This window comes from Orcinus orca, chromosome 16 (assembly GCF_937001465.1).
Source record: "Orcinus orca chromosome 16, mOrcOrc1.1, whole genome shotgun sequence".
NCBI classification, from domain to species: domain Eukaryota; kingdom Metazoa; phylum Chordata; class Mammalia; order Artiodactyla; family Delphinidae; genus Orcinus; species Orcinus orca.
This window is the reverse complement of record NC_064574.1, coordinates 72,699,758-72,720,596: the sequence shown is the minus strand read 5'-3', so window position 1 is coordinate 72,720,596 and position 20,839 is coordinate 72,699,758. Positions and strand designations below refer to the sequence as shown.

General features: G+C 51.3%; 1 protein-coding gene across 4 annotated transcripts; it reads right to left on the bottom strand.

Annotated features, from left to right (window-relative positions):
• Positions 1-814: 814 nt before the first annotated feature.
• LOC101288051 (integrin alpha-X) lies at positions 815-20,017 on the bottom strand. 4 transcript variants are annotated; one of them, XM_004268728.4, is made up of 30 exons: positions 19,855-20,011; positions 19,213-19,315; positions 18,616-18,719; positions 18,255-18,325; positions 17,988-18,102; positions 16,348-16,478; positions 16,070-16,215; positions 15,669-15,822; positions 15,214-15,364; positions 14,937-15,010; positions 14,642-14,771; positions 14,389-14,531; positions 14,098-14,238; positions 13,800-14,009; positions 11,481-11,611; positions 11,191-11,348; positions 10,894-11,048; positions 10,048-10,179; positions 9,886-9,959; positions 9,527-9,668; positions 6,582-6,698; positions 6,408-6,487; positions 6,234-6,317; positions 4,117-4,195; positions 3,899-4,006; positions 3,705-3,788; positions 3,394-3,507; positions 3,170-3,271; positions 2,791-2,901; positions 815-2,244 (listed from the first exon to the last, which is right to left on the bottom strand). In XM_004268728.4, the coding sequence occupies exons 1-30, from the start codon at positions 19,913-19,915 to the stop codon at positions 2,146-2,148; spliced, it is 3,504 nt and encodes a 1,167-aa protein (XP_004268776.3). In that variant the 5' UTR covers positions 19,916-20,011; the 3' UTR covers positions 815-2,145. The 4 variants fall into 4 exon arrangements, with proteins under 4 accessions (XP_004268776.3, XP_033282113.2, XP_033282114.2 ...); XM_033426222.2 differs by having other exon boundaries at positions 18,643-18,719; XM_033426223.2 differs by lacking the exon at positions 16,348-16,478 and having other exon boundaries at positions 16,070-16,163.
• Positions 20,018-20,839: the final 822 nt, after the last annotated feature.

Here is a 20,839-nt window from a genome sequence, read left to right as displayed (position 1 = left end):
GATCACCACCCATCCTCTCCCTCACACATGTTCCAGCAAAGTCTGCAGAGTGTCCTGAGCAGAGGCAAGTCTTCCTATGTTAATATTCTATCATCAGTGTAGTGGGCCCGTTTTACTAACGTGGGGAAGGAGAACAGGAACAGGTCTGGGGCTACCATCCCGTGACATACGGCGGGGCTGTGCAGGTAGCCTTGGGGAGCACTAGAAAGGTTCACTGTTGCCCCACCCACGTGAAGGCAAATTGATCTTGAGATTCAGTGGCCAAGGGTCTCCTGGACCTCTTGTGTGAAGGCCTTTTATATGCCTTTATGTACTCTGTGGGTTCCTGTTACTTGCAGCCAAAAGCAATCTTCTGTGGAGACATTAACCTCACTGCTGGTTCTGTAAGCTTCTTGGAAATTATGTGACTTGCACATGCTTTTGCTATCAAAGCAACTTTGATTTATGCCACTGGAGTTTTTCTGTCTTCTCTGTCTTCAGTGATGAAATTAATTGATTTTAGATGGGAGAGTGATATGTTGCAGTCATTCTAAGAAACCTCTGTTGCTTTATGTGAGAGGTCATTATACTTTGTTTGAAAATGACACAAAAGCTTTGATAGTTTCATGGTACGATTTGACAAAGTTTCATAATGGACAACAGCCTAGGAACAAACAGATACCTGACCCAATAAAATCCAATTTTCAGCTGGTATATTTTCTAGATAGATTTTAAATTTTTAGCTCATAATCACTCATCCCAGCATTCATGCATCCTTATACTCAATGCGCACTAGAAACTTGTTCAGTACTGATTTTGATGACATTATTCTAAGTTGCAGCAATTATGTTTTATTGATTTAATCACAACTTTTATGCTTCAATGAATAATTTTTGAGCCATTGATCTTTTTTTTTTTTGATTTGGAGATATAATACAATTAGATAGCAATCCTGAAAAATTGCAAGTATATGCAGGGAAGCAATAAATCATGAAGGAAAATTACGTAAAAATAGCACCCATTGCCTGCATGTTAGACAAGAGCCCCCTGCAGTCCTTGGAGTCCAGGGACAAGCTTTAGGAACACAATTATTAAGGGTATAACAGGATTTCTGTGAAAGTCACCAGGTTCAGATGTGTGAGATACGTGGGTTTAAAACTGTTTCTTGCTTTTTTTTCCCTCTAAAACATAGCACTTAGGAGACCATTGGAGACTGCCAGAGGTTCGTGGAGCACCTTTTGAGAAATAATACTCTAAAGCCCAATCCTTATAAAGTCTAAGTGGAGCCCAGCTTGAGGCAATTTCATCATAGTTGGTCATTCTGAGTTCCCAAAGCTTCCAAATCCTAAAGGGTTTTGGACCCTGTGATGGATGGGGGAGATAGTTTGGGGACAGAAGGGGATACAGTTGACCATGTCACCTCAAGTCACATGGTTAACTGCCTCCCCTTCTGCTTTTCTAACTAAAACGTCCACATGGCCCAGGCACCTCGGTTGTGGCAGCAGTGGGATCTCTCCAGGGCAGGGAATGGCCTGCTGTGTGTTGACTCCCAGGTCAGCACCAGGTACCACTCTGAGCGTTATGCTGAGATGGGCGGCATAATAATAAGAATGACCTTATTGGGGGCAGCACATCTCTGATAGAGGACTTCAAAGTGCTCTCCAATCACTAACCATAGGCAGACAATGTTCCATTCAATACATCCCAGGGTTTTTAAGAAACATCTGTGTATTGGTTCACAAGCTGAAGAGTTCAGAAGTTACACTGCGAGTAATGGGAAGCCACTGAAGATGGATGAGGATGAGAGCCTGGTTCAGAACTGTATTTTAGGAAGACCATCGATGGTTAGTGGATGAAGGGAGACTGGAGCCTGAGGCTATTGTCCATCTATTTCTAGGTAGAAATTCCAAGTCAAGTCCTCAGGAGAGGCATGTCAGGGATCCTGTCCTGGGATTTCCAGTTGGAACCTTGACAAGACCAATGGCCCTTCCCAGGCTAGGTGCTTTGTGCAAACACACTGCATCCTCCCAAAGACAGAAAGCAGCCTGATGCCAGCCTCCCTCAGTTGGAATGTTCTTCTCCATCAGGCCTGACTTGGGTGAAAGTAAGAAGGCCAGGGAACCTCTCAGGGGAGAGCAGATCCAAAGGAGAGCAGGAGGTAGTTTCTTACTGGGCAACTTGGGGGTCTCCTGTCCCATTTTCTGGAGCAGTCTGTCCATTTGCTCCCTCCATCATTTCCTTGTACTGACGTTTGAAGAAGCCAACCTGTTGGGGATGAAGGAGAAGAAAATCAGGAAGTCCAGTGGAAGAGAGGAAAAGAGATGATGGGGAGGGGGAGCAAGCACCATTTCTGGAACCCCCCTATGTTCCAGCACTGCACTAGGAACTTTATATAAATTGTGTCGTTTAGACTTTGCCACAGTTCTGTGAGCTGGGTAGAACCACCTTCAGAATGAGAAACCGAGACCGAGCATGGACCAAGCACATGCCAATGGTCAAGGAAAGAATCAGTGGTGGTGTCAACATCAAATCCAAGGCTGTGCTCTCATGTTCTAATTTGTGTTTAAGGGAAACATGTAAAGAGGTGGAGAAGAGTGAAAAAGAAATGGAGACAGATTAGAGGAGGCTTGAGAATCAGATAGAAAGACATGGGGTCAACTGGGGACTGGTTATGTCACAGGTGGGAAGGGATCTCTTACATGCAGTGACTTAGGAAGAATGTGTGCCTGACTCCATGGTGAGTCTTTCTTACACTGTAGAAAGTGTGGTACCAAATTCTGGTGGTGTCAGGAGTGGGATGAAAACACTCACCTTGTACAGTATGGCTGTGATGAGAGCCAGCAGCAGCAGTCCTCCCACAGAGCTGCCCACAATAATGGGGGTGGGGTTATAGACCTCATACTTCTCCAGCACCAGCTCCATCTGGAGTGGAGATGACTCCATCAGAAAGTATCAGGACTCTTGCTATCCCAGACTCCTCCCAGGTCCCCTTTAACTCCCTCCCCTTCTTCATCAGGCTCTGCTCCAAGAAGTGAGATACAGAAGGATTCATGGGCTAAGGGACAATTGTCCTGCCCAGGGACCTCCATCCTTCCTCTCTCCAGGCTTGCAAGCCCCCCACTCAGCATCACAGATTTAGCATCAGGAGCTCTCTGACCAGCCTGGTCACTGCCTACCACACGGTCACTACCTGGGCTCTCAAAAATGCTTCCTGTCCTGGAAGCTGGGAATACACGGATCTGTTGAATGTGATCTCAGCTACACTCACAACCAACACCTTCTTCTGCAGTGTCTGCAAAAGAGAAGGGGAAGGCTGGGAAATAGCTCTGGGGAGGGCTCGGGGTTAGAGAAATGCCCTGGCTTGAGGTGGGCACAGACACATCAGGCCCCACCTGAGTCTGGGAGGGGACACACCTGGCTGACCCAGCCGAAGCTGAGATTGCCTTTCAGGATGAAGTCAAGTTCCTCCTGGACGCTGAAGGAGCGGATGTCACAGCGGAACCTCAGGCAGGCAGCAATAGAGCAGTCCTGGGGAAGAGAACCGGCATCAGGCCCGAGAAAGGTGGGTTTGAAGGTAGAAGACCGCATTCAACTGTCTGATTTGAGGGGAGCAGCCACATCTGAGCTCAAGCAGGCTGTTCAGCAGACATCCATCTAATGTAACATCTGAATTAAATTCCTCTGAAGTGTGGCTTCCAGTGGGGGACAGCCCAGAGCCCTCTCACCAGGACAGGCTTCTTCTGAAAGTGGGTCAGGAAGTCGGACTCTGTGGGCACTGTTCTCTCTGAAGGGCACTGAATCGATGGGTTCTAGGAAAAGACACAGGGAGAAAGCATGTGATGGGGTCATCAGGGATTCATGAGGACCGAGGAATCCAGGGAGAGGGCATTAGTGGAGGAGCCATACAGTCTTTGAGTACCTGAGGGTGGAGGACCTCCATATCCTTCCACACGGTCAACCGATTCAGCTCCACGGGCACTGAGAAGTCAATGCTGACAGGCAGGTCCCTCTGTCCCAGGTTGTTCACCTGCACGGAGGACAGTGAGGGCAAAGGTCATGTCGAGCCCCACATCCCTCCCGAACCTCTGGCTCCTGGGCCCCTGCCCCAGCCCACTCTCCTGAGTCACCGTCACGTGCCTGGTATCTGTGCTGAGCCCCGCTGCTTTCCTCCTCCTCGGAGGCCGAGAAGTTGAGGTACTTGGTGGACTGTTCATGGCTGAGGGGAGAGGAGGCGTGGGTGGATGGGAAGTTCTGTTAGGGCCTCCTAAGGAGGCTCTGGCTGGGAGCATGACAGGACAGGTTGTCAGAGGCCCCTGGGGTGGTCTGGAATGAGGTCTGTGGCTGATCTGGGGTAATGGGAGGGTTTAGGGAGCAGGGCTGGGCTTCAAGCTGCGTGCAAGGTTCTTGCAGAGGTTGCCCACATAGGAGACCGCCAAGGCGGCTGGGCTGGGGGTGCGGTGACAGGGACTGAGAGCTCTGACCCGGGGGGAGCGGGGGCCAGGGCCTGTCCTCTCTGCGCCTGGGTTTTCCTTCCAGGCCTTCATGGACACGGAGGATGCCGGATGGGCAGGTAGGACACAGCAAAGGTTTAGGGAGACTCAGGCGGATGCTGTTGACAAGTGTCTACTGGACCTGCCCCTTCTGGTCTCCCAGAGGCCTTCCCTGGGGCCCTTCTCTCCTGTTTCCTCAGCTTTTCAAGTCCGCACCCTCGACAATGAAAGTGCAGTGTCCTAACCACTGGACCGTCGGGGAATTCCCTCCTCAGCTTTTCTAGACCTGAGGTTTGGAGGTGAGGGTGGGCCCAACACAGACTCTTCCCTGGGTCTTAGTGTAACAATACCTTGAGGCTGCCTAGGCCCCTCTGGAGACCCAGTGGCCAGCCTGGCCCCTTGCTGGGTGGCTGCTCTCACTTCTGCCCCACCCCCCTGCCCCACTCTACTCTTTGCATACCTGCCCTTTACCTGTACCATTCAAATTCTAACTCCCACTCCGACTCCAAAGTCTCATCCCTCCTCTGTGAGGGGCTCAAACACCCCGGCCTTGTCCTGGGGGCCCCTCGGAGTGCCCCGACCCACAGAATCACAACTGTAGAATACAAGTGTGGAGTCACACACACCTAGGCATGGCATGTCCTGCTGGTGGATCCCCTGCAAGCAGGTGTGATAACCCCGGTGCTCACACCAGCAAGCAAGCTCCGAGCTGACAGCTGCCTGGGCTGCTGAGAGCCCCCAGTGTGCAGGTGTGAAGGACAGTGTGAAACCCTGGGCAGAAGGAGGTAATCCAAGGAGGCCCGTGGGCAGAACTAGCAGGGGAAGGTACCCAGGCTAAGCCATGTGGGCCTGTTTCACACCACGAGTGTGGATCTCACAAAGGCAGGGGCTTACGTTTGTTGTTGATTACACATAATAGGAGCTCAATAAATCTTTGTTGAATGACAATTTATGGAAAGTAACCACAGCACTGTGCCTGGAACATAGTAGATGCTAGGAAGGTATTTGTTGAAGGAAGGTATCTGCTCAAGCTCTTAGCTTGACTCCTTAGTGTCAAACACCGTGTGTACCCCTCCTTGGGCAGCATTTAAGCCCTTTTCCTTTCATCCAGCTTTTCCCTGATCCCCAGTCTCTGCAGCCAGCAGGTCATTTCCCCCTGTCCTTCCCAAAGGAGACTGGGAAAAGGGGGAGGGGTGGTTCTAAAAGCCCTGCAGAGTGTAAATCTGTTCCTTGTGGTGAGGAATTGTCCTGCCCAGATGCCAAGGCTAAAGCGCAATGCCATGGACACTTCAATGTTTAGCTGAAGCCTCCCCTGCCAGGAGACCCTAGTGTCCCCTCGTCCCCTTGAAAACTCAGGTAGCCTCAGGAGACAGAACCACAGGGAGGCCCCTGATGAGATTCTTCCTTGAATCAGGATAACCTTGCTCCCCAAAAAGGCTGTAAGAACCTTGAAAACAGGGTCACATCTCGTATGTCTTAGGGAACCCGGGACAATCTTGAGGCTTTTAAGAAAGGCTCCTGAGAACTGAAGCCTCTGTTAAATGTAGGATGTAGTGATAATAATATCACAATTACTATTATCGTCAATAACCCACAAGAAGCACTCAATGATTGGTTAGTAAGTGCTGCTAGCAGTGTCATCTACCGATTGAGAGGGTGGTGATAAAACCTAAATATCACAGATGTTCAGCTGCTGCAGAGTGAGAGTTCCCCGAGCCCCACAGAGTGATGGAGGAGGAGCCCTTGGAGGTCGTGGCGTGGTACCTGCTGATCATGGTGTACACGGCGTACTTCACTGGGAGCTCCAGCCGGAAGGTGGTCTTGCTCATCTTGGGGGTGTTATTCTCACTGGAAAGGGAGGAGGATCCCAGCTGGCAAGTTCCCCAGAGGAGGAGGCTGAGCGGGACGGAGCACTGCCCTGGGCCTGGCCCAACTCACCTGCTTACATTGGCTGCAAGAAGCAGCCGGCCTCCCAGCATGGCCGTGGGGGAGACGTCAAAGGTGGCCCTGAAGGTGATCTGAGGAAGAGGTAGGAATGGGGTGTGGGGGAGGTCACCGAGGAGTAGGACGGGGCGGGGGTAGGGGAGTAGGCGGGGCAGAAGCAAGGCTCACCTGGGCGCCCTCACGGAAGATTAAGTGGTTGATGCTACAGCTGGTGCTGAGGGTGCCCTGGCTCCCGGTGGGGGCACTGTCACAGTTCAGGCGCGGGGCACGTGACTGCAGCTGGTTCTAAGGAAGCACAGATGAACCAAGGCCGGTGAGCATTTGCTAGTGTTCCAACGAGACTCCATAAACTACTGACAGTTTCCTGAATCTACCTTAAGGTTATGTTTCTTAAAAAAAAAATCTTTAAACACTATCTGGTCAAACTTCTTCCTAATGTAGAAATCCCAGATTTATTAGCATTTCTTCCTTTTTTTTTAATAACTTTTATTGGAGTATAATTGCTTTTCTTCCTTTTTATTTATGGTTCTTTTTAAAAGGTTGTACTATGAAAATTTCAAATATACTCAAAAGTGGAGAGACTAGGTAAATCTACCCAAAGTCCCCATCACGCAGCTTAAATTATCAACATTTTTCTACTCTTGTTTTATTCAGCTGTTCTCCACTCTTTTTTCTCTTTTCCTGATTAATTTAAAGCACATTCCTAACATCACATACTTTCATCTTGAAAGACTTCAGCGTGTATCACCAACAGACAAGGGTATTTTTTAACATAAGACAAGACTCAACAAATCATACTCAACAAAATCTGATCCCTAAGATCAGCTAATATCCAGGTCACGTTCTGTCTTCCTAGATGGTCTCCAAAAATGTTACATTACAGTTCATTTTTAAACGCAATATCCAACAAAAGTCCACGCATGGCATCTGGTTGATGTGTCTAGAAGTACCTCCAGCGATAGGGTGTTCACCCCCCACACAGCTGGAGTTTGCCGCTCCTAGTGTATTTCTTCACTCATTGATCAAAATATGCTCCCATTGGGAAGACTAGCCTAAGAGAGACATGGGAGACCAACCAAACATTATGTGCAGACCTAGTTAAGATGTTGGTTCAAATAAACCAGTTAAAAAATATTTTTGAGACAGTTAAGGAAATTTGATTATGGTCTAAATACCAAGGAATCATTCATTTCATTGGGTGTGATAATGGCTATGGGGTCACGTAAGATGTCCCTACTGTCCATAACAGTGAAATAGGAAGGTGTGTGATGACAGGATGTCTGGGATTGGTTTTAAAATATTTGAGTAAAGGGAAAAAAAAACAGGTGACATAAATGTGGTGAAATGTTGATCATTGTTGAATCTGGGCGATAATTTTGGGGGAGGTTTGTTGAACTACTCTCTTCTTTTGTAAATGTTTAACATAATTTTTCATAATAAAATTTTTGTTAAAAATCTGTTTCTCTTTGACTCCCTGTGGTCCTAGTTCTGTCCTCTAGAACAGGGATTGCCATATGACAGTCCAGCACCAAGTTTTATAAATAAAGTTATATTGGCACACAGCCATGCTCATTCATACACATATTGTCAATGGCTGCTTTCACCTTACATCAGCAGAATTGAGAAGATGTGAAGACACTCTGTGGCCCACAGAGCTGAAATATTTACTATCTAGCCCTTTATAGATAAAGTATGCCAAGCTCTGATCTAGAGTAACCAATAAATCCAACTCCTTCCTCTACAGAGCAGTATTTTATTTTATTTTACTTACTTTTTATTTAATTTTATTTTATATTTTCCACGCTGCACAGCTTGAGGGATCTTAGTTTCCCAAGCAGGGATTGAACACGGGCCACGGCAGTGAGAGCACCGAGTCCTAACCACTGGACCACCAGGGAATTCCCCAGAACAGTGTTTTAAAGTATTTGAAGGCCGAATCATCAAAAAATCTGCAAACAATAAATGCTGGAGAGGGTGTGGAGAAAAGGGAACCCTCTTGAACTGCTGGTGGGAATGTAAATTGATACAGCCACTATGGAGAACAGTATGGAGGTTCCTTAAAAACTAAAAATAGAACTACCATATGACCCAGCAATCCCACTACTGGGCATATACCCTGAGAAAACCATAATTCAAAAAGAGTCGTGTACCACAATGTTCATTGCAGCTCTATTTACAATAGCCAGGACATGGATGCAACCTAAGTGTCCATCAACAGATGAATGGATAAAGAAGATGTGGCACGTATATACAATGGAATATTACTCAGCCATAAAAAGAAACAAAACTGAGTTATTTGCAGTGAGGTGGATGGACGTAGAGTCTGTCATACAGACTGAAGTAAGTCAGAAAGAGAAAAACAAATACTGTGTGCTAACACATATATATGGAATCTAAAAAAACAAAAAATGGTTATGAAGAACCTAGAGGCAGGACAGGAATAAAGACACAGATGTCGAAAATGGACTTGAGGACACAGAGAGGGGGAAGGGTAGGCTGGGACAAAGTGAGAGAGTGGCATGGACTTACATATATGTTACAAATTTTAAAATAGATAGCTAGTGGGAAGAAGCCACATAGCACAGGGAGATCAGCTCGGTGCTTTGTGACCACCTAGAGGGGTGGGATAGGGATCGTGGGAGGGAGACTCAAAAGGGAGGAGATATGGGGATATATGTATATGTATAACTGATTCACTTTGTTATAAAGCAGAAACTAACACACCATTGTAAAGCAATTATACTCCAATAAAAATGTTAAAAAAAATAAAGTATTTGAAGGCCAAGGTATGTTTTCCTTTAAAAGAGGAATATTGATAGGATGTGGACTACAAAGAAATGTAAAGCAGGGTCCTTGCTCTCTTCACATTAGCAGGCTCCTGGGAACTCATTCCTGACAGTCATTCTTAAAATGCAAGCCCAGAGTTGAACACAGAATGAGCCAATGCATGCCCCAGCCAACACAACCACATCCACCCAACCACGATCAGCCCAGCCCTCTTGGTTTACAAGAGGCTGTTAAACAATGGAAGCCCTGCCTGAGCCTTGAACCCAGCACAGGAGTCTCTGCTGATCCCCTGCCATCAGCCTTTCCTTCCCCAGAGAGGACAATACCTGCCCCCCTGCCACACGTCGATAAGATAGCCCCGGTGGGTAGAAGAAGGTGATTGTGGTTCCATAGGAGTCCTCTCCATCATTCCACACTCTCACTTCCAAGTTCAGCTCCAGGTTACTCCCCACAATCAGGGTCTTCAAGCTGGGTGTTGGGGTAGAGGGGAGGAGGTGATTCTGTGACTGAGGCTGGAAATGGTGTGGGGATGAAACACAGAGTAGGAAAGCGGGGGAGAGATGGGGACAGGATGTCTGGGTCCAGAGCACTGGGTAGAGATGTTAGGGAGAGCCAGGGGCAGGAGTTCCGGGTTCCAGGAAGGGGGATGGGGGACCAGGGGAGGTCTGAGGGGCTGGACGCTCACCCTGAGACCCCAAAGGAGATGCCGAGGTCGTCCTGGCAGACGTGATCAGCACCACAGTTCTTCTCAAAGGGGAGCTGAGAGTGAAGGGAAAGCAGGGTTTTCCCCAAGATCTGGAGTCCACACCCTCCACCCACTCTGGAAGAGCCCAGCACCAGGACTCACAGAGGTCATGAAGTATCTCTGGGCATCCACTGCCAGCATAGGCTGGAGGTTTCCAAAGCCAGAGACAGGCTTGCCCACTAGGGAGAAGTTGAGACGCAAGATGATGGGGGTCACCGGGTCCTCCACACAGGCCTGGCGAACGGACATTGGAGGGAGCAGTTGGCTAAGAAATGCACCATCGCAGCCACTAGCTGGGTCCCGTCTCCTCATCCGTAAAGTGGAGTAACAGTGGTACCTACCCACCCCCCATAAATGCTCATCCACAGGATTCTGCGTGCAGAACCTCTGCTGTGGTTGTCCTTGGTCTTGAGCACCCTTCCCGCAGCCTCCCACAGGCTCACTTACTCTACTCAGGGTCTCCCCAGACTGCTCCCGGTGACCCCCCAACACCCTCTCTGTCCTCTCCCCAGCTTTATCTCTCTTCATAGCCTTCATCACCACCTGACATCTATCATTTAGGAATCTGAGCACTTTTGATCTTCTCCCAGAGCTCCCCCTGGGCATGATTGTTTTGTCCACTGCGGGGTCCCTGGTGACAAGGACAGGGCCTGTCTCAGAGGAGGAGCTGGATAAAAGAATCCCATCCCCATCGCCCCATGGCTCTCTGAAGCAGCCATACTCTTTTTCCTGAAATCCAGCCATGTAGCCTCTGGCAGATGAAGCCAACCTCATCCATCCATTCACTCACTCACTCCACCAACATGTGTCAAGTACCTCAAGTACCTCCTGCATTCCATGTGCCATGCTGGGGCGGAGCGAGGACCAGAACACACCCGTTCTTTCCCTGCCCAGTCCCCTGACAGCCTCAGAATGGCCTCTATTCCCAGGACTCTGAGGCCCCCTCACCGGCAGGAGCAACCTCACGGGCTCACAGTGCTGTGTCAGCCCCAGGTCTCGAACACGAGTCAGATTCCGAGTCCCTGTCTCCTCGAAGACAGCACGAGGACTCATGCGGCCAGGGTCAAGGGTTAGGTCAAAGGTCACAATGCTTTGGAGGTTAGCTGTAGGGGAAAGCGGGGAATAGAAAAGGCTGAGAGAGTGAGGAACTTCCCAGCTGGGCAAGGGGCAAGGTAGGAGACAGGAGTCCTGGGCTTGGAGACTCCCAGGGCCAGGGCATCCTGGGTCAGAGGGGAAATAACTCACCCAGCCGGTTCTTGGGACTTTGAGAAACACGAAGGCAGACAACGGCCTCACCCAGAGACTGGGCGAAGGCCAGCTGCTGGTGGCATTCATACACTGACCTGGTGATCTCTGGAGGTGTGATGTAGAGGTTTGCCCACACCCTAAGCACAGGTCTGGTCCTGCGGGCAGAACACTGAGCTGAGGACAGGCCCTTGGTCCTGGGAGGACAACCTGGGAGGGCAGGTAGGGAGGCTGGTGTCCTAGGCAGACCCAGGACCACCAGGGGAGTGTCTGGGGAAGGCTCTTCTCACCTGAGCAGCAGCGCGTGCCCCCAGGCCCCCACAGCCAAGTCCACCAGTCCATCCATGGTGAGGTCCTGACCCCCGCTCAGCGACTGCCCAAAATACTGGAGGCTGGGGGAGAACTGGGCGCCTGTGACCCGCTGGCCAGAGAGGGAGAGGCAAGTCAGGTTGGGGGTGATGGAAACAAGTTGGACAGAAGAACGAGAGGAGCAGGGAGCTGGGGGTATGGGAGACAGAACGAAGGGGTGAGCAGTAAAAAGACATCTCCAAGAAGTACCTAAAGAGAGGCGGGGATGGGAAAGTGGTGACTGGAGACAAGGGAAGATTCCTAGGACAGAAATGAAGAAGTGGAGATGGAAAGACTGGCCCGGTGACCTGAGCTTTGTTCACTCACTCAGCTAGTTAGTCTTGGGTTCTGACTTTGGCTCCTTCACTTATGAGCCATGGGACCTTAGGCCAGGAGTCAGTCTTTCTGTGCCTGTTTCCTCATCCCTCAGCTGGGATAGTAACACCTCAGAGAATTGAATGAATTAATTCGTGGAGTTCTTAGAACCACACCTGACGTATGGTCACTAGTCAGTAACTTACTATTATGAGTATCAGGGCTCCAGCCCTACCTCCCACATTGCAGATGGTGCCAAGGCCATAGGACCTTTAAGAGGCCAATTCCAGACTTGAAATCAGACTCTCTGACCTCATGCCCAAGACCCCTTTTTGCTCTCCGTAGCCACCCTGTCTCTTCAGAAAACAAGGTGGGACCAGGTCGGGATGGGGAAGGGCTGTGCCCATATGCAGATTCCACGCTCCTGGACCACCCGCCCTGTGGGTCCCTCCCCTTTTATTTCCATGGCTCCTGTAACGACCAGTCCCTTTAAGAATATGCCCTTTAAATCTCTGGGCACTGACGGGACTGGCAGACATTGAGAGTAGTAATAATAAAATGAATGAGAAATTTACCAATTACCAAGGAAGAGGGGGTAGAAATAGTACAAACACAGCCAGACAGCCTTGTGTGAAGCAGAACTGACCTCACCACCATGTCATCCCCATGTCCCTCATTTTCCTCTACACCCCAGCCCCTGACAACCACTAATCTCCTTTCTGTCTTTATGGATTTATCTATTCTGGACATTTCATGTAAATAGAATCATACAATATGTGGTCCTTTGGGGCTGGCTTCTTTCATTTAGCATAATGTTTTCAAGGTTCATCCACGCTGTAGCATGTGTCAGTGTTTCGTTCCTTTCATGGCTGAATAATATTCCATTGTATGGGTATACCACATTTTATTTATCTGTTCCATCAGTTGATGGGCATTTGGGTTATTTCCACCTTTTGGTTATTATAAATAATGCTAATATAAACAATCACGTATAACTTTTTTGGTGTGGTCATGTTTTTAATTCTCTTGGGTGGAACTGCCAGGTCATACAGTAACTCTGTGTTTAACCTTTTGAGGAGCTGTTTTCCAAAGCAGCTGCATCATTTTACATTCCCACCAGCAGTGGATGAGAGTGCCGGATATTCCACACCCTCACCGACACTTGTCATCTGTCTGTCTGATTCTAGCCATCCTAGTGGATGTGAAGTGGTTTTGATTTCCTGACAACTGGTAACTAATGATGTTGAATATCTTTTCATGTGCGTATTCGTCCTTTGTATATCATCTTTGAAGAAAAGTCTTTTCAGATCCTTTCCTTATTTTTTAATTGAGGCTTCCTTAACTTTTGCCAGGGGAAGTAGCCCTCCCTTCTCAGAGAACCCTGCCCCCTTGGGTGAAAGGCTCCTGCCTATGGGCATTTGGCAGGATTACTGATGGCAGGAGAGAATAAAGTCATGGCGTCCAGGGAGATGAAGGGGTGAGTGGACAGGCAGACTGAGGCCACCAGAACTAAACTGACTGGCAAAGGGGGGCTCCAAGAGATGGAGCATTGGGTTGGAGTCAGGAGGTTGGAACCTCCCTCATCATCATTCTTGATCCACTATAAACCTTGGACAAGTCCAGGCACTTATCTTCTCCATGCCCCAGATTTCATCTCTAAAATGCGTTTGCTAATGCCTGGCCTATGTACAGTGTAAAACTGCTGGGGGACTAAAAGGCTTGGGTGGAGAACCCACTCAAGTATCAAGTCACCATGCAAAGCAGGGAATGGATCAATGTTTCCATTTCTCAAATTCCACAGATTTTTCTTACTGTCTACTAGGTGCTCAGTGCTGGATAAAAGAGATAAGATAAGGGAAAAAAGAATTTTCCAGGCAGCAGTGTCAAAGACAGGGAAAAGCCTGGAGGAGGTTGCTGTGGCAACAGCAACAGTAACCGGGCCTCACCTGGCTGTGGGCGGGGCTGATGCCCAGTCCTGAGGTTCCGTGAAACAGGTAGACAGCACCCTGGTTCTCCTGCTCTCCCGGGGCCCCGATGGCCACGTCCATCAGCCTGTCCCCGTTCACATCCCCCAGCACCGTCAGAGCTGCCCCAAAGCGGCCCCAGGGGTGGCCTTGCTCCCCTCGCAGGACAGCACCACACTGCCACTTAGCCCTCTGCAGAACAAAAACAGTGTCAGGTCCCACCCCAGGCGACCCCTCCACACCCAGACCCCACCCAGCCCGGGTCTCATCAGCCACTCACCCCCCGGGGAAAGGGGCACACGGACACCTGCCCGCCCCGGCTCTGCTCATAGTAATGGGGGGCCCCGATGAGGACCAGGTCGGAGCTGCCATCTCTGTCCACGTCCACGGAGCTGAGGGAGGCCCCGAAGTAGGAGCCGATCTGGAGGGCAGAGCGGGGAGTCATCCTGCCTACCCCTGCACCCGCGCTGGGCCAGGTCCCGCCTCTCCCCAGATACCGGCCCCTCCCTGCTGGGTCCCGCACCCCCTTCATCTCCCTCTCTGCCCCTGGAGACCCTCCTCCACACCCAACCTGGGTCCCTGTGACTTCAGCCTTCAGCCTCCATTGCCCGGACACCTGCGTGAAGATGACAACCTTCCCGGTGTGCTGATGGCGGGGGGCCCCCAGGACCAGGCTGTGTACCCCCTTCCAAACGGCCAGCTCTGTGGAGTAACCTGAGGGGACCAGGCCTCAGCACAGAGGCTTCCACTCCCCACCCCCGGGCCCCTGCCCTTCCCAGGCAGCCCGTCTCCCACCCGGCCCTCCGACCACAGCCTTGCCTCACCCAGGTAAGAGTCACTCATGTCCGCGTGCTCCTGAGACACGTGGATGAAGGTGGGGCTCCTATTTTCGGGGTACAGGAAGGCACCTCCAGACCAGCTGAAGCTCCCCACAGCCCCCAGAACTGGTCCATCCTGGGAGGAAAGGATTCCAGAGCAGGTGGGAAGAAGAAGAAGACAGCCTATTCCAAAACAGTGCCTGCCGACGGTTCCACCCACTCGCCTGATACTCACTCTTGCCTTCCCTCCTCCCATCCCTGCCTCACCCTACATCAGTGGCCTGAAAGGGGCCCCACTCACAGGCATGAGCACAGCACTGAAGCCCTCCTGGGACATCTCCAGTTCGAAGGAACTGCTGCTTACAGTCTGCGTACCTGGGGGAAAGCATGACACCTAGGATTCATGGGGAAAGACAGGCTTTGCCAGGTTCAGGAAGGATCTCAGCTTTAAGAGGATCTCATGTGGAGACTAATACCCAAAGGGAAAGACTGGCCCATGACACAGGAGTCCAGGTTCTAGAAGGAAAAACATTTATGGGTGAGGGCTTCTTCAGTGAGTAGTTCCATCTCTGACTTACCCTCAATGGCAAAGATCTTCTCTTTCAGTTGGTTTTGAATGTCTCTCAAAGCATCAAAGTTCTCCACTTTAAATATGTGTTCATGGGAGGGCTTCGATGCGATGTCCTTTAATTCTTGCCAGGAATGTATATTTTGAAAAGCCGATCCCACCTGTCCCCAGCAAAGACCAATTCAGTGAAAATAATCATAACTATAATATGCCTGCTGGGTGCTGGGATCTTCCAATATAACCCTGCAAGGTTAATATTATTACACCCAGTGTACAGGCAAGAAAAATGAGGCCCAGACAGCCTCATCAAGGAGCTTAGGGAAAGGATGAGGATACCCCAGGCTGAAACAGAGTTTTCATCCTGAAGTAGAAGCTGAGAGAGCTGGGGTTTCTGTCCTTGAAAGGGAAGGTGGCTTAAGAGGCCGCGAGGGGAGGAAGCAGTGGGAGGGCGTCCCCACATCCTACCCCGATTGCATAGCGGATGATGCCAGCAGCCTCAGCACTGGGAATGACGTCCTTGTAATCCAGAGGGTCACGTTGTTTCTGCCCATCGGTGATGACGATGAGGATTTTGGAGGCATCTTTTCGGGCCCCATATAAGGCACTGAACAGCTGTTCTCTGTCAGAGAAGATGAGGGTCCAGAGGCCAGTGAACAGAGCTGCTGCTTAGCCTCTGATGCCTTTGTGAGAACAAGGAGATTCTGCTTCCTCTGTGATGCCCCCATCCCACCCAGAGGCCCCCGGCTTGGTGAGGAGACCACAGACTGAACTCCAGTACCCATCTCTCCCTTCCTCTTGGAGACAGATGCTGCCCAAAGGAAGACCCAGATGCTTTGGGGGAAGACCTGGGAGGAGCCAGGACTCACGTGACCATCCTGATGGCTGTGGCCGTGTGCGTGTACCCATTCAGCTTCTGTACGGAGTTCAGCAGGCTTAGTGGGTTTGAGCTGGTTGCGAAAGCTTTGAAATTGAAGTGCACCTGGAACTTGTCGGAGAACTGCACCAGGGAGAACTGGGAGAACCACACAGGGCTGGGGGCTGGGCCAAGGCACCAGGACCCTGGGGTTCCTCCCACAAGCTTCCCCTGGGGAGGGGAGGGCGAGGGGGCGGCTGCACCCTTTCCTTCCCTCTCCTGAGAGCACACCTGGGAGCTGGGACTCTGGAACTGGCTCATCATAGCCTTCACGAAGTTCAGCATTTTGGCAAAATTGGTGGAGGAGATGCTGCCTGAACCATCGATCAGGAAGGCAATGTCCTGCTCCTGCCTCGGGCACTCTGGAGAAGGAGGTGGCACCAGTCCCCCGAGGGACACTCCCAAAGCCCAGGCCTCCTGGCCACGAGAACCCACCCTCCCAGGGGCTGCCCTAATTCCTGCCTAGAGCAGGGCCCTTTGGTCTCCTGAAGTCTCTGAAGAGGACATATCTGCGATTCAGCTGCTCACACCTGGTTGATAAAAAAGTAACAATTCCTCCAATCCAGATGGTGAAAGGCTGGGGGCCCCTCCTTCCTCCTCGGCTGTCTGTGCCCCACGCCCTGACCCTACCCCACCTTCTCCCCCAACATGGCCCCCATCCAGCACTAAAAGGACCTTGCTCCAGCCCCTGGCCCGGTACATCCCCAGTTGGTCAGCACCAAACTGTACTTTTGCTAAACATTTTTAATGTCATCCCTGGCAACAGCGGCACACTGGTCCTATGCTGTCCTCAGCTTCCATCTGGACCCCGCTCTCCTCAGAGTGAGCGAAGAATCTGTCCTCAGAAGCGGAAGCTCTCCTGGCCCGGCTTGCTCAGGGAGATTCCTATCTAGCTCCCAGCTGCCCCCTTCTGCCTCCAAGGCTTCCCATCAGAGAGAGGGGTGTCCTGATGGTAGCCCAGGCACCTGTGGATGAATCTAGAACCTAGGAGGTGCTGGGAGGGGCACCCCATTCAGGCCACCAGATGTCAGTCTCCCCAACGGCCTGAGTGTGAATGTGAAACCAGGGAGGGGCCTCGGCCTGCCCCGGGGTGGGGGGGTCTGAAAAGCTCACTGTTCCACCTCTTCATCCCCCTTCCCTGTCAGCACCAGGGAAGCTGGGCCCTATGCTTCAACATGCACACAAACACACACACACACACACACACACACACACACACACACACACACACATACACACACACACACACATACATAACACAACACACACATACACATGTATACATACATCACACACTCATACACACACATACATACACACTGCTCAGACTGCCGGCACCCACGTCACCCCTTCCCAGCCTGCTGCATGAGCGAATGGGTCATACACACACATACATACACACTGCTCAGACTGCCGGCGCCCACACCACCCCTTCTCAGCCTGCTGCATGAGCGAATGGGCTGTGCTGCAGGGTGCATTGTGTGAACATAAATGCCCTTCACTCTAAAAGTTCTTGCAGCTGGCATTAACTGAGCCCTCACCACATGCCAGGCACTGTGCCAAACCCTGGCCGAGGACCATTGTGTGTTACTCTCAGTGTTGGGTGTGATATTATCCCACAGGCAGATGAAGAAACTGAAGCTCAGAGAGGGAAAGGTCCTAGGAAAGGTCCTGCGGCGGGACAGTGATGGGGCAGGTGTAAAAGCAGGCGGTGACCCCTCCAGCCCATGTTTGGAATCACAATACCATCCGGTAAATTTTTTTTCTGGATCCCTCTTTTTTATCCACTTTGGGGTGTCTCTGACTCCACTGCAAACCAGAGTCAGAGGTGTATAGGTACCTTGAAGGACTCAGTGGCCCCAAACACTCACCCTGCAGGGCAGCCGGGATCCTCTGGGCCTGCCAGGATGGGGAGACCAGCAGGAAACAAAACCCGGTCAAGTGCATGTTCTCCCTGCATGCATGGTGCACGGTGGGGCCACAGGCCTGTGGACAGAGGGGCCTGGTGGGAGGGGTTGCCCCAGCTTCTGTCCCACCCTCCCATCCCAGCACCTTCCCCCTTCCCGAGACCCCCAGCACCAGCAGCCCCAGGTCCCCACTCTTTCCCTCAGATGCTCCCGTGACCCAGGGCAACTCACCAGCAGCCGAAAGGGGCTGGTGGTGGCCACCATGGACAGGCCCAGGGACATGTTCACAGCCTCTGGAGGCACTGAAGGTACAGATGTGTGCGTGGTCACCCTCAGGACAGAGGAGGCAGGGAGCATCTCTTCTCTGGGAGATTAGGGGTTCTGACAGGTGAAGGGGGCTCTCAGGTCTTGATGGAGGTATGGGGGTACAGGGGTGCGTTGGGAAGGGAGACTCTGGGTGGGTCAGGAAGCCTGTCTGAGGGTAAGGGTCTGCAGACAGAGCTGAAGCCAGGAAGTGGGTCTCCTGTGCTCTCCACAGGCCCCCAGAGCACGGGAGCCTGGACCTGGGTCTCAGCCGGGAGCAGTGACTCACCCGGAAGGAGGATGGGTTCACACTTGCCCGTGCTGTAGTCGCACTGGTAGAGGCCGCCCGTTTGATTGGAAGCCTTTATCTCCTGGGGGGCTCCAACCACCAGCCTAGGGGGAGAAAAGAACACGGCAGCTAAGAGTGTGGATGCCAGAGCCAGACTGCCACTTGACCAGTTTGTTTCCCCTCTCTGAGCCTCAGTTTGCTCATCTGTAAAGTGGAGATTAACAACAATTTAAATTCCGCATGGGAGAGATTTTTGTCTCTTTTATGCTCTGGTGTATGCCTGGCTCCTGAGACATTTAGTAATAGATGCTCAATAAACATTTGTTGAGTGATGGATTCCTATGTCATAAGGTTGCTGTGAGGACGAAATCAGTGCCCACAAAAGGGTGCCTGGCACTTTGTAACTGCTTGAGAGATAAATAAAGTTAGCTGGGGTCCTCGAGATGGCAAGACGGCCCTTCTTTCAGTCCAGCTCTTCAAAGCCTTGGCGGGAATTGCCATGGCAGACAGAGGAGAGTTTGTGAATAGAGAGGGATGTGGGGAGGGACAGGGGAAGAGTAGATGCGAGCCAAAGGCCAGACACCACACAGTACTCACCAGCTGGCATACTGGACCACGCTGTATCCAAACCCAGCACTGTCCACATGGAAGGTTGTTGGCTGGTCTATGTCCAAGTTGAAGCAGAAAGAGGAAGCCAGGGCTGGGGAGGAGGGTGAGGAGACACACTTTGGTGAAGGGTCTCCCTTCTGCTCCATCTCCCTGGCCCCCAGCCCCCTGCCCCACTGTCCCCTCCAGGCGCAATGCCCCAGCATCTCCTGGTCTCCTGGACCCCCAGGCTCAGCTCTGCTTCTCTCCTTCAGATGGTCCAGAGATAGCTGTTCACCCACTGGTCTGCTAGCAAGTTTCAGTTCTTCATTTCCACAGAGCAACGCCCAAGCTCTAAAGATGCTCCTTTCCCACCCCTCCCCCTGGGCTCCTATGAGGAAAAATCCAGGAAAACTTGGGGCCAAATGGATGCAGTGGACAGAGTATAAGATTGACTCGTTCTGCCTACTTGAAAAACGTTTGGATTGCCCGGGGAACTGGCCTCTCTTCCAGAATCTCTTGAACTTCCCTAAAATGGGTTCAGTATCCTCTCGATCTCCACAAACTCCAGATCCCAAACCCGCTATAACTCCAGCTCTCCCCCTACCTGGACCCCCATCCCCTCCTCCCCCTTCGTCGTGACTCTCAGCTTACCCATCGACAGGAGGAGGAAAATCCTGGTCCTGGTCATGACTGGAAGGTCAGACATGGGCATCGGAGCATCTGAGCCACCAGGGAAACAGCTGGACCAAGGTGCCAAGAAAGCAAGTAAACAGAGAGGGACACAGGAGGCCGCAGATAGGGAGGGAAGTTGTCAGCATGACTCAGAGGTGGAGGGTGGAGAATGCAACTAAAATAGGAAAAGAAAGGGGCCAGGCAGCCCACACACTCTGCGTCCAGAGATGATATGACTTGCTTCTCTTAGTCTCCCCACCCTAGGCTCGGGTGTATGCAAATCTCCTGCCCTGCCCTACCTCTCCAGGTTCCCTCGTTGTACTGGCAAAAGTTTCCCCTTGACCTTGAAACTTCAGTTAACCCGGGGAGGGGAAGGGGTAGATGCCAAGGTGGGGTCAGGGCCCTAAGAGAAACTCTGGTAGGAACTCTCCTTTTTGGACCTGGAAACCTCTGGGCCCAGGAGTCAAGTAGCTGGACCCTAGGAGGGGGTACAACGTGGGTATTTGCTCATTTGTTCATCGTTTATTCAACAAGTCTAATTTGAGGCTGATTATGCAAGCCCTCTGTTAGCAGAGGGAGAAAACACAAGCCACAAGGCCCAAGCCCTGGGGTCAGTGAAGAAGAAAAATATGTAAACAGCAAGACATTGCTGTGAGAGGAGATGGTACCCATCGGTCACAAGGTATCTTACCCAGTTTGGAAGCATGTGGATTTCCAGGAAGGCTTCACCGAAGAGGTGACACTTGATCTGAGTCTTGAAGGCAACTGACTAGAGGGGAGCGTATTTCAGAAGGGTTGGCCAGCTGTGGAAGAGTCATGAGACAGGAGGGCCTCTTAGGAAATCAGTGATAGAAACCAGAGAGTGGGAGGTAGTAAGTGACAAGAGATGAGGTCAGTGGGGGAAGAGGGAAGGGGAAGCAGGCCCCAGGCCCAGAAAGCCCCCTTAAGGCCTGTTGATTTTATC

Coding starts and splice junctions, on each gene's coding strand:
- LOC101288051 (XM_004268728.4), bottom strand. CDS start 19,915: ATGCCCATGTCTGACCTTCCAGTCATGACCAGGACCAGGATTTTCCTC. Junction 19,316..19,854: donor TTTCCTCCTCCTGTCGATGG/GTAAGCTGAGAG, acceptor CCTCCTCCCCAG/CCCTGGCTTCCTCTTTCTGC. Junction 14,010..14,097: donor TGTGCCCCTTTCCCCGGGGG/GTGAGTGGCTGA, acceptor TTTGTTCTGCAG/AGGGCTAAGTGGCAGTGTGG.